Genomic DNA, 12,721 nt, shown 5'->3' on the forward strand with positions numbered 1-12,721 from the left:
TATTCTAGTAGAAAATATAGTCAGGCAGGTTTTTGATATAAAAAAAGTCTTATAACCAAGTGGATTAAACATTGCTTGAAATATGACAACACCTCCTGTAAAAACTCAATCTGATCCCTGAAAAATGTGGAGGTCTTTAGCAAAGAGTAAATGTAATAATCTTGCAATAAAACCAGCAAACTGATAAATGATCTTTGGATGGTTGGAAACAGCCCTTCGGCGAGCCCTGACACGAACTCATAAACTGCAGATTAATGCCACAACTGCTGCTCTTCTTGTCAACACAAATATCTGAATCCTGCTCCGTGGCTTCCTCTGCTGTGATTTGTACATTGCGATACTTCAAATCGTGTGCTTGGCCAAGATCAGACTGTCTAAATAAAGAGGAGGGACCTCTGCAAACAGGCACCGTTTGATTAGATTGAAAGTTAACAGACTCTCAGGGTCTTTCAGTCAAGAAGAGATGTGCTGCTGAAACTGGCAGTCACTATGTAATTTTACATCTTTCCAGAGTGTATTCTCAATAAGCTTGTTTATAGGTTTGATCAGAAATGACAAGCTGGGGATTTAGCTTTGTTGTATGCATCATTTATTATCAAGCAAATTAAAGTGTGATTGCATGTTCAAGGGTATTTTGTTTGTTCCTTTTCTTTCACAACATTTCTGGTTAATCCTTTGCAGTCAAGGTCTCCACAACTAAATCAAAATATGAGGCCTTTGAGTGAGCATTTTCTGATCTGTCGCTTCTATCAACAGAACGACAAACATTGTCATTGCCTTCCAAGACTTTTAAAAGTCATCCATGTGAACATTTCTGAAACTGGAAGCACTATCCTTAGGGAATGTTTAGATTTAGTCACAAAAACTATTACTACTTTTAAATAGGTTTAGGGAATCTAATTAGTGCTAAACACAAAGTAAAGCTGAAAATGACCCTGAATGGTAGATTATTAGTCTTGATAATAGATCCAAGTTAAAGAAAAAAAGAAAGTTTGATTAAATGATGGCACTACGTTAAAGGGTGAGGGATCAGAAAAGTTATTACCACATTCTAAGGGTGAAACAGCGATACAGCTCAGAGTGAGGAATCTAACAATGGCACTGGAATGGTCATTTGGACAAACCATCTGGGAAAAATATGTGCAGAAAATGTTGAGTCAATCCATCCAGTATATGTGGAGATATTTGACAGTACAAGTGGAAACTTTGCTAGTTGTATTGTAGGAAAGATCAGATGATCCTCAAAGTCTGTAGGTTTCCTCCCCTGGACACCATGAATATTTACACATCACTTCATGAGAATCTCAACACCATATATATGTTTGATTATTTACATTGAGATCATTTCCTGAGAAAAACTGTAATTTGAAATAAGGCATATGTTGATGCCACATAGTGACTACAGTGCTGCACATTTTCGCCAAAGGCCTGGTGCCACACACACGTGTACTTCTAATAACTGGCATGCCTGGGCTTTGCTGTAAGAAGCCGATGAGCAGAGAGCAGAGAGACCTTTTCAAGCCAACAAGAATGAAACAACTCAAACTCAATTCCAATTAATACTGATGGAGTAGGAGGAAATCCAAAAAGAAATGGAGCAAATTACAAAAAAAATTAGCCACAATCACGAAGAGACAAACTAAGTGGATGGAGGCAACAGGCCTGGAACAGCATGATAATCAATGTCTGCTTTGTCTCTAAGGGTAAAGATTTAATTTGACAAAATGTTATGGGTTGTAAACAACCAATATGTGGCTGATAAATAAGAATAACACTTCATTTGGGACAAGCAAGAGAAACTAATGCAAATTAGATCATCGCTTTAGAGAATGGAGGGCTTGTTAAAAAGCTTATTTATTCCATCTACTTCAAAGATCAATTCAATCCGTGTTGTAGACTCTAACTGATTTAGAATGAACATTTTTAGTCATGCATGAAGCCTACGGTTAGATTATCCCAAACCATTTTGAAATTGACCAAAGTAACAATGACCATTGAAAGTCTCTCTACTTCATTTTCATTAAAATCCAGTCAAATTATTTCTGTCCAATCAATTTTAGTTCTTACTTTAGGTTTAAAATTAGAATTGAGTACAACAAATTAAAACAAAACAGAAATTAAAAAGATGTTGATTATCACCCTATTATTTAAATATTATCATACATCATGAGATTTCAATTTGATGAAACTCTTTCTTTCCAATATTGTCAATTACTGCCTTTCAAATGAGTTTATGTTTTTGATGTGGGTTGTTTGTGTGTTTGTTGGCAAAACATCTGAAATATTTCAATCAAAATTGGAACATGTAAAATATTTTTAGGCATTTTTGACATTGTCAGATAATTAGAGTACTGGACATATAAAAGTTGGAGAACTTATATTTTCACATTAATATCTATAGTGTAAATTCAAACACAGATTTGGTTTTCTTTGCATTTTAATTGGAATACTGGATGCATTTCCTTTTCTTTAGGTCATAGAACTGTACAGAGGCCACGATGGAATATTTTTCATGAAATACTGCCCCCCCCCCCTTCCAAAAATAACCTTTCTTCCTGATAGACTGTATCCTCCAATATGCAAATATGTATGGTCTCTAATTAAATCAACTGAATCCTCTGTATAACACGTCTCTTTTCTGGTACCAACTTTCATAACCGTTTTTAATCAATAATACTACGTTGACAACAGCTTAGGCCAAACTGATTGATCAGGGTGTGGATTGTACATGGATATATGGTAGATAAAAGATGGAAACATGAATCGGATGAAATAACAATAAGTCTGTTGCCAGGGAAAGTCAAGTTACAGGATTTAAAAATAGACACTGCTCCTTGTTTACCAATACATCTTAACTAAATGCAACTTACCTCTGGACAATGCATCAGTGTCATCCCAAGTCAAATGAGCACAAAGCAGAAGTTTTCGTTCCCGGCTCTCAGATCAGATGGCTTTAGTGCTCAGTGATACCAGCTCTGCTAGATTAGCCCTAAGCTACAGTTATTTGCTCTTGCCAGGGGTGATGAATGGGGCAATTTGCTGGCTCTGTCATATTTTGTAGAGCACGTTTACACTACGACCTGATTTGCATTAATGTCTCTCTGACTAAGATTAAAACTCAGGCTCAAACTAACGACCCTTGAATCTGAACGGGAGCAGCCTCAGCGTTTTACCAGACACAAACACAAAGTTAAGATGTGCTGTTGTGACGACCGCTCATTTCTCATGAGGGGCTCCAGGTAGGAGCAGAACACAACAGCATCACATGCACAGATGCATGGAACATAGACAGTGTAGGTGAGGTTTCTTGTGCTTACCAGAGCTTGGGATGAGGCTTGGTCAATAGCTGCTACAGACCGTGAGGTACTGCACTCTATGTCATCTAAAGCAAGTTCTATGTTTTCCTAGATGCAGGAGGGGATAAAGGCTCAGGTTAGTGATCTACAGCAAATTAACCAGCAGAAGATGATTCAATCAATAAATCACAAGTGGAGCTATTCACTGCAATTATGGTATTAGCCATTACTAGATTGTAGATTGGGTTGTGTAAGTATTTGTAATTAGTGCAATGTTTCTATAATATTTCTCATTTGATTATGCATACAAGTATAATTGAGTTAATTTGTCTTTGAATAATATGATTCAATTATGGTAAGTTAAGTGGAAAGGATGGAGGTTTCTGAGACCAACCTCTGAAAGTGAAAGAGTTTCTGTTTATATTGTATATATGCAGGCCATGCTGCTTTACTGTTTATATAAACATAATCTGTGTTTACACATTTTCTCAGTTACCTATCGTTATATTATTCATAACTGTCTCTGACCTTTCAGCTTCCAGGCAAAACAGTGGAGGTGAATAGAATCCAGCATAATAACAATACCTCGATGTGAACAGTTTTAATTGGAACTGCTTCCAACATTGGCAGTGGTCTTTTTTCTTTTAGGCCAAATGAATTTCGATTAGCCTCCACTTTAATGGAGGTGGGCATATTCAACCTGACCAAGTAAACCTGATTCTCTCGGTAAGGTGAGTAAAAAACTTGTTATTTGAATGAAATAAGCATTTAAGAAGTAAGGCTATGTTTAATTAAGTGGATTTTCTATCAACACAGACAATCTGAGGAAATAAAAAAGCTAATGTTTTAGTGTCTATGTTCTCTCTGGGCCACTGTCTAATACTGTGCTCTGTCTGCCACGCAGCACCTCCTTGTATCTCTCTAGCTCCTGGACGAAGGTGCGTTCGTGGAACAGGGTCTGCAGCCTCTCCTGGGTGTAGTTATGACAGAGCTCCTCGAATGTGGCGCCTCGCTGCTGTTGAGCAAGGCGAGGATTCTGGAAACCCGGAGTGTCCACGATCAGCAGCGAGCACAGAGAGTGCTGGCTGGACTTCAGAGCTCTGAGGGACAGAAATGGATCATGATGTAGCTTAGACACTGGAAAGCAGCAGATTGTCTGTTTAAAACCCAAAGATATAACATTCTTATGTACAACAGAGACAAAATCAGTTTCTGGCTTAACAAATCCTCATTCTGAATATTTTTTAAAGAAAATCAATATACAACAGGTAGACAGCATAAAAGAACGGTTGTGTGCATAGTACCAGCTTATAAAAAAACTCTTAACACCTTTTATGAGATACTTTGTTATGCTAATGTTTGAATTGTTTTTATGCAAAGAAATTGCAGCAGTTTCTTGACCAAATCAGAGGTTCTGTAATTTATTTTAATTTAACCATGTTAGTTTCATTGTCTGTCTGGTTTTTATATTTGTGAGTGATTCACTTGTATTTGGGCACTGACTATGTTATCAGTATAAATGAATAATAATATTTGGTATAAATTCCTATAGGGTGCGTAAACTGTAAAGATCAATACTCAAATGCAGTTGTTTGCAAAGGTTTATATTTGGATGATTTTTAAGGTGAACAGAGGAAAAGAAAAAAAAAGTCCCTGCAGACATTAAAAAACATGAGCCATACATAATGTTAAGTGAGGTTGTGTAGCAGTGGCCAGCAGCCAGTGGCACTAGAAGCATTACACTAATGTAAAGTGTGGAAAGTATAGAAAGATAAATGTGAAACCCTCGCGATTAGATCTGACATCTGTGAGTAACACCGTGTGTGCAGGGTTTTCTAAAAGAGCTGCTGCAGAGGCTGTCGAGACAAAGGCGCAGTAAAACGAAATGAACTAGAAAGAAGTGAAGCAGCACATTGATTTCACAGCCTCCGATGTAACAATGCCACAACTAATTGTTGCAAACCAAATGCATCTGAACAAAAGGTACTCCTGAAAGGAACATTTAAACAACACTATGAATCTGCAGACTGTGTATGTGTGCCACAGTACAAGAGCAGCACTGTGCATACTGTTAACTGAGAAGAGAAATATTCTTATTTCATTGGTTTTACAACATTATAAATGTGGTTTGAAATTGCTTTGACTAATGGATGGATCACAAAAAAGGTGGGAGTAAAGTAATGTAAGCCAAAGTGTTTACAACATGAAAAGTGTTTCAAAGTGCTTTAACTTTTAAAAAGGGATGAAAGAAACAAAGAGAAGCAGTAAAGGGAGTTCAGTGTAAACATTGACAGGAGATGATGTGGCACTTTAAGTGTCATGTGAAGTGTGGCAGTGGAATTAGCTGATATGCACAAAAGTAGAGGAGGTGTCCATTTGCTTCAGTGCCATTTGAAAGCTGGAGCTAAACAATCATCAAGTTTGAGTTACACGGCTTTCAGAGAGTATTCAGACCCTTTACACAGCTGTTGTAAATGTAATTTTAAATGGTTAAAATCACAATTTTACCCATCAATCTGCACTAAGTAAGCCATAATGCCAAAGTGGAGTACACAGCAGGGAGTTGGAGTGAGCGCTGGGAAAAGTTGGACTGTTAAGGGGAAAAAAACCGGTAAGAATGAAACAATGAGTGGATAAAAAGGAGGAGAGGAAAAAAGAAGGAAAGAACAGAGGGTTGAAGCTAAAACTGAAAAGGAAGTGAAGAAGAGAAAAAGAAAATATGAGGAGAGTAGTAAGTAGTTATGAATCAGACTTGGGGTCTGAAGCTTTCTCATATCTAATAACTATATTGTGAATACTTCTTCTACTTCCTATAAAATTAAAAGTAAAATAAAGTAAAATATTTGAGGTATAATATTGTGAGATCTAACCTGTTTATGAGGGAGATGACAAGAGTGAAGAGCTCAGAGTAGAGTCCTGATGCCATGGCCTCCAAACACTCCAGAGCTGTGACCTTAGAGCCTGAGAGACAGAGGGGAGGTGAAGAGACGCGTTTTAAGAAGCTGTATTCTACAAACTAGTGCTGAGAGACTGTAAACCAGCCATCCAGGTTATATGTCAACTCTTTTCAAGCAAAACACAGGAAAGGGTTTAACAGTGAAAGCATTTCAAACATTAGAAGTAAACATGAAAAACAACCACTATTCAAATTGTGTTTAGAGCACAGAAAAGTAGAAAAACGTATCAAAAGTTGGCTTAAAATATATGGTCACATTTTGGATATTTTCCAGATTTAAATTAGAATATTAGACAATATATTCCACAACTATCAATAAGGTATTTTTCTACAGTATAGTAAATAGCATGTCCATCATATTAGGGGGTAGGGAAGGTATAGCTGACCACTTCTTTTTTTTAGTGAACAGCCAACATCAGTGTGCACATGATCGAACACATGAGATGAAAGACGCTGCAGTTGGGTTTGTACCTGAGCTGTCGCCTTGGCCACCCTCGTCCTGTGCTCCTCTGAATGACGTGGAATGCTGCAGCCCTTTGGCCTGGTGCTTAAAGATCGAAGAGGAGAGCTCCTCCAAAGTGCAGCCCAGCAGGTAGGCAGCTTTCTGGGCCCATTCATGACGAGCAAACTGCCTACGTCCCGCTAAAAAAAGAGTACAAAAAACATGTATCAAATACAAGACAATATGTATCGAGGAGGAAAGATAATGCAGATGACATGAAGAGGGTGGAGGATGAATGGTGTAAAAAGGTTCATGCTTAAACAGAGATCCATGCTCTAAGAAAATGTGTGTGTGGTTTCTGTCAAGCTGCACGATGCTTTTGCTTTTTCTGAGCTATGGCTAACACAAACTGAAAACACACTGTAAAAGTACAAATAGAGTATCGACCACAGTCTTAGCCTTTAATCCAGATAAGAATTTCTCATGGCAGGTCTGTGCGGTGTGTATCCAAAAGAGATATTTTCTCTCGGTTGCTGACGGGAGCTGAAGGCAGGAAGCTGGGAGGTTTGTGTGAAAACTGACAGATTCAGGTAAGTTTTGTCTTCTTTAGAACAGTTATACTCACTGAGCACTTTATCAGGAATTTAATAATACAATCAGTCAATCATATGGCCGCAGTGCAGGTAATGAAGTCATGCAGATGCAGGTCAGGATGTCCACATCAAACATCAGATTGGAAAGACAATATGACCTCAGTGACTTTGACTGTGACATGGTTGTTGGTGTCAGATAGACTGGTTTGGGTAAATGTGAACCTGCTGATCCAATGAAGTGTCAGTTTCTACTTGTTTTATTGGATTCTTCCAGCAGGATAATGCTCCTGGTCACAAAGTTAAAGTTTCAAACTGGTTTTATGAACGTGACAGTGAGTTCAGTGAACTTCAGTGACCTCCTCAGTCACCAGATGTGAATCCAGTAGAACCTTTGTGATGTGGTAGAACAGGAGATTGACAGCATGAATGTGCAGCTGACAAATCTGCAGAGATGATGTGATGCATGTCAACATGCAGCAGAATCTAAGTGGAAACTTTCCAACATCTTTTTGGAATCAATGACTGAGGCTGTTTGAGAGCAAAGACAGGAGCTACCCAGTATTAGTATGGTGTTCCTAATAATGTGCTCAGTGAGTGCATTTCTTTTTCTGACAGGCCTGATTTTGTGAGTTTGTATTTAAAATCTTGTCAATTCAAAAAAATCATGTCTCAGTAAATCGCTCAGCCCTAGATGGTACTGATCTGTGGAACGTAACAGTTGAAAATGTATACCAATACATTAAAACATATATTTCATTTTTTTAAGGAGTACACAAGTAACTAACACTGCGTGCTCTATTATTCTAATATTATATTATGTAAGGACATGTTGCAGTAAGCACGGAATTGATTAACCTTTATCATGTCCATCATAATCATGAGCCCCAGGGTTCCTTCAGGTAACATTAAACACATCCTGTACTTTGCGTGTTAAACTCTGTTGCACTTTGTTGTGAAGCTCCTCTAAAAAAGGTCTTTTACTCCCTGTTGTTGCTGATTGAGCTCTGCTGTGCATTTAAAAAACATGCTTGCAGCCATTAAAGAGCAATGTATGTTTGCTGTGTAGGCAGTTGAAAATCAAAAACCATACACATATAGTGGTGTTTTGAGAGTTTAGGTTGGAAAATGCACTGAAAGCTGAACTAACTATTCAGATTTAGACGGCCAATCACTGCTGATCATATCCTGACTCTGTCTCTGTTTACCTGTATGAGGAGAGCATCTCATTTTGGTCTGGAGGCAATTCAAAGCCCTTGTATTTGAGCGAACCCTGGCGACATGAAAGGCTGCACAGCCAGCCAATATAAGACTTAAGTCACGGAGCCTGAGAATTAACAAGAGCCCCTTCCAACAGAAACTTCAAGGGGGAACATGGGGTAAACTGGCAGATACAAGTTCTTTGGTAGTAAGTCCAAAACACTAACCAGAAGTGAAAATGAAGAAGCTTTACTCTACTTTTTTGCTTTTGAGAATGTGTTGCATGGTGACATGTGGGCGACATGCAGAGGAATCAGAGAGAGGCGTTTAAAGGGGCAGCAAAGTTCTGATCCCTGTGATTTTCAGCTCACTAACACAGAAAGTGGCGAGACATGAAGAACTGTCTTGAGGCAAACACTGAGGAGGGGAAGAGAGGGCGAGGAGAGGCATGAACAATAACTACGCTAATGACTTAAAGGTCCAGTGTGTAAGATGTAGGTGAAAGGGATCTATTGACAGAAATTTTATATAAAATAATCCAAGTGATGTTTTCACAAGTGTGTTTCATCTAAATTATACAAATTGTTGTTTTATTTACCCTAGAATGGGCCCTTTATATTGAAGGACTGTATATTTACATAAGGGGGGGGTCCTTTCTATGGAGGCCGCCATGTTTCTTGTAGTAGCCCAGACTGGACAAACTAAACACCTTTTGAGTTTTTATAAAAACTGAAGGTTACCACTGGTTCTCTTTCATGTTTGAAAGGGGAGGGGGAGGTGAGGGGTGTTCAGCTGCCACATGCTACTTCACCACTTTATGTCACAAAATTCTACACACTGAACCTTTAAGGCCTGGAAGGACATTAAGACAGAAAAAGCAAACAAGAGAGGCTCTGAAGTAAAGTCTTTAGATGAAAAACTATCAACGACATGTGTTATTTTTTTCTTTTACCTTCATCTCCGTCTGTGTTTGATAGGGCACAGCATGCAAACATGCAAGTAAAGAGAGGGGGTTAGAGATAACACCGTTCATGAATTCATCAATTCAAAGGTACAGGAATGCATAAACATTAGTATTAAACAACACTGACCAAAAACCACACATCATGCTTTGGAAGAGTGAGCTGAGAGGTTAGACATGTCAGTACCAGTGGATGTTAAAAGATACTCTGGCACGCGTCCTTGAAGCATTTCCCCCCCAAAAAGACGATTAACTCAACTGAAAGCACATTCTCATACGTGCAGGAACAGCCAGTGCAGACTCAGGAGATTCCAAATATCAGACACCGTTTAAATATTCAAGCTACAAGATGTTTTGTTTTTGTTACTGTTACCATGTTAACACAGGGGGGAAATCTCCATATCTGATCTTGGACAAGTTGTTTATTCCACTTGGAAAGGTACAAACCCTTGGCGAATATTAATAAAATCCATCAATGTGGCTAGTTTCATGTTGTGGATTCCTGAAGTGGTTTATTGTACAGGTGGGCCACCACTTCACCTAACATTAGGAAAATAAATATACAGTAATGAAATATTCATTTTACTGGGGAGAGGAGCGAACAGCCCACACACCCTTCATACAGACGCCATCGTACTTATGTGTGTGGTAGTTTAGGCCATCATCTACTAACTGATGTGACTGTGTGACCAGATGAATCAGGATCTCAGTGGCTCAACACCTCAGTTAAACAATTTCCTTGACCGGTTGAGGCAGATATGTCAACTGCTATTTCCAGCATCCAGAATAAAGCTTTGAAAACTGTTAAAGAAGCTCATGATACCAAGGACAAGGTAAAGACACAAGATGGATTCTGTCACAATTTGAGGATGTCATTGTCAATGTCAGTCATGTAGACAGGAATCGCATTAACACATACAGATCTGTGTCTGTAAGTGTTGCTTAGAGTTACATTCATCTGCTTTCTACTGTTATGATTTATAAACCAATTAATGATTTTGCAAAAGCAAAAATAATTGTTCAGGGCTTAAATTAACTTCCTCTATTTTAATCTTACCATGTAGATACATGATATGGCCAGAAGTATACGGACAGCCCTGTCCACGCATTTCTGTGTCTTCTTCAGTCTGGGTCAGTTTTTGGCCCTTCAAAGGCCTTTATCTGTTTCTTAATGACAATACTCCTGTGCATGAAGCAAGGTCTTTAAAACTGGTAATGCCAGACTTGTGTGGAAGAACTTGATGGGTGTGCACTGAAGTTCAGCCTCAACCTCTCCAGCAACACCGGAACGCTGACTAAAGAAGAAATGATGGACCTCACCAGTGCTGCTGTGGCTGGATGGGAGCAGATCACTGCAGCCTGGTGGAGAGACTTCTAAGAAGTCTTTGACAGATGCATCATTAACTGGACAAATAAAGCCACAACTATCTGCATGGTTCATTACCACTAGAGGGAGAAAAGATTTTCTAATTTGTCCTTTTATGTTGACAAGTGCAATCTAAAAAAATCTGTTTAAACAGCATTTTATAATCCTATTGTCCTGGATGGTATTGCAGTCAACATGTCCACAAAGTGTGTATTCAAATATCAAGACTGACACCTAGTGGCAGTCTTGATATTAAAGTAAACTCCACTGCTGTGTGATATGGAGTTGGGTTTACATCTATACAGTTTGTAGTAATTTGATGTTAAGTAATGAGGTAAAGTTCGTAAAACATGGTTGGCAGCACAGAGAAACAAGTTGCTGGTTAAAGTGGATAAACCAAGTGCTCAGACACGGTGAAAATAAGTTGTGGTCTCCGCCTAAATATAGTAGAGGAAAATGTGCCAAGTCGTATTTTCAATCCCTGAAACCGTGAAAGTACAGTCTTAGGAGGAGCACATGAAGGCAACGTTTACTGTTGATTCCATTGTTCTATGCAGATTGTATCTTGTCCATTAGGTGTGAAATGTAGTCTGGTTGTTGGTGACACAGTCAGAGTGACCCATGTATTGATGACATCTGATTTTCCATTTCTCTTCCATAAAAAACACCATCACACTGGGTCATTTAGTGAAAATAGATGTGATACAGTAAATGAGATCATACTCGTCAAGTTACACTGACCCTACTGACCAGTTCAGTCGGTGAGCTTTTACACTGATTTTGGGATGTCATGGAGAAAGACGTGTATTTTGTTAAAGATATGAATTCCTTTAGTTCATTTTTAAATCATCTAAATATCTGTAAAATAATGTTTGGGTTTCTTTCTGGATATGTTCTGGATTTCGTGGTCTCCTTTTTCTACTGAACTACTTAATTCTACTTAATTCTTCTAACCTCTCACATTCTAAAATCCCTCTACAACTCTTGTTTACACCTATGTGTTGTACAAGCAAACACATGCACCATTGTATTGTCTATGTTCTCATCATGTGCCGACCAGTACAGTATAAGTCATCAGACAATAGTCCAGAAATGGAAGTATTTTCAGTCAGTCAGTTGGGGGCTCCTACCTTTAGTGGCTCCTGCAGCTCCCAAGTGGTAAATGGCCCCAAGGATGAGCCAAAGGGCTTTCTGCTCGTCACCAGAGATGCCCAGTACTTTCATGGCCGCCTGCAGCTTGGTGAACTGCTGCGAGGCTCGCTGCTTGTCCTCAGGCTGAGGAAGATCACATCAGATCACATTACATCAGATCTGTCAGTCAGTCAGTCAGTCAGTCAGTCAATCATAGTGTCACTATTCTGTAATTTCTCAGGCAGAGATCAGTAAAATGTATCTTTCAACTGTAAAGGTTTTTGATCAGTTTAATCGCAGCTGTTAAAATTAAGGGAAACTTATCAAAATAAAATATATTTGTATTATGGGGTTAGGGTTGTTTATATTCATGTGAACAAAATGACTACCAGCTCAAACATGAATATAGGCATTGGTTGGGTTATAACACAGGACTCAGAAAAAAAAAAACATACGGAAAATATGAAATGATTGACTTTAATTTCAGTGAAACTGTCTCTTGTTACCTTAGACTGTGGTATGATCCCAAAAGCACTGTTCTCAGCCAGATGGTTAAAGTGCAGCTCCGTTCTGATGAGAGTGGTGAAATCATGGGATCAGGGAGAATGTCAACAAAAGAGTATCTTGCTTAGCAGAAAGATGTCACGTTTTCTGTCGTTTGTTTGGTAACCTGCTTTTGAGCTGAACAGAAGTGTGTCGGTAAAATGCTGACTATCAGAGAATATAAAGACGAAACGAAAATGATTTCTTATTCAGACATAATGAACCATAACAAGAGA

General features: G+C 38.6%; 1 protein-coding gene across 1 annotated transcript in view; it reads right to left on the reverse strand.

Annotated features, from left to right (window-relative positions):
* myo18ab (myosin XVIIIAb) overlaps positions 1 to 12,721 on the reverse strand; it is a 124,372-nt gene that overhangs the window by 69,872 nt on the left and 41,779 nt on the right. Inside the window, 7 exon segments of the mRNA XM_035155062.2 lie at positions 3,318 to 3,404; positions 4,204 to 4,396; positions 6,167 to 6,257; positions 6,724 to 6,894; positions 9,437 to 9,448; positions 11,942 to 12,086; positions 12,449 to 12,512. Of these exon segments, the coding sequence (XP_035010953.2) occupies positions 3,318 to 3,404; positions 4,204 to 4,396; positions 6,167 to 6,257; positions 6,724 to 6,894; positions 9,437 to 9,448; positions 11,942 to 12,086; positions 12,449 to 12,512 (763 nt within the window).

This window comes from Hippoglossus stenolepis, chromosome 4, assembly GCF_022539355.2.
Source record: "Hippoglossus stenolepis isolate QCI-W04-F060 chromosome 4, HSTE1.2, whole genome shotgun sequence".
Classification (NCBI taxonomy): Eukaryota; Metazoa; Chordata; class Actinopteri; order Pleuronectiformes; family Pleuronectidae; genus Hippoglossus; species Hippoglossus stenolepis.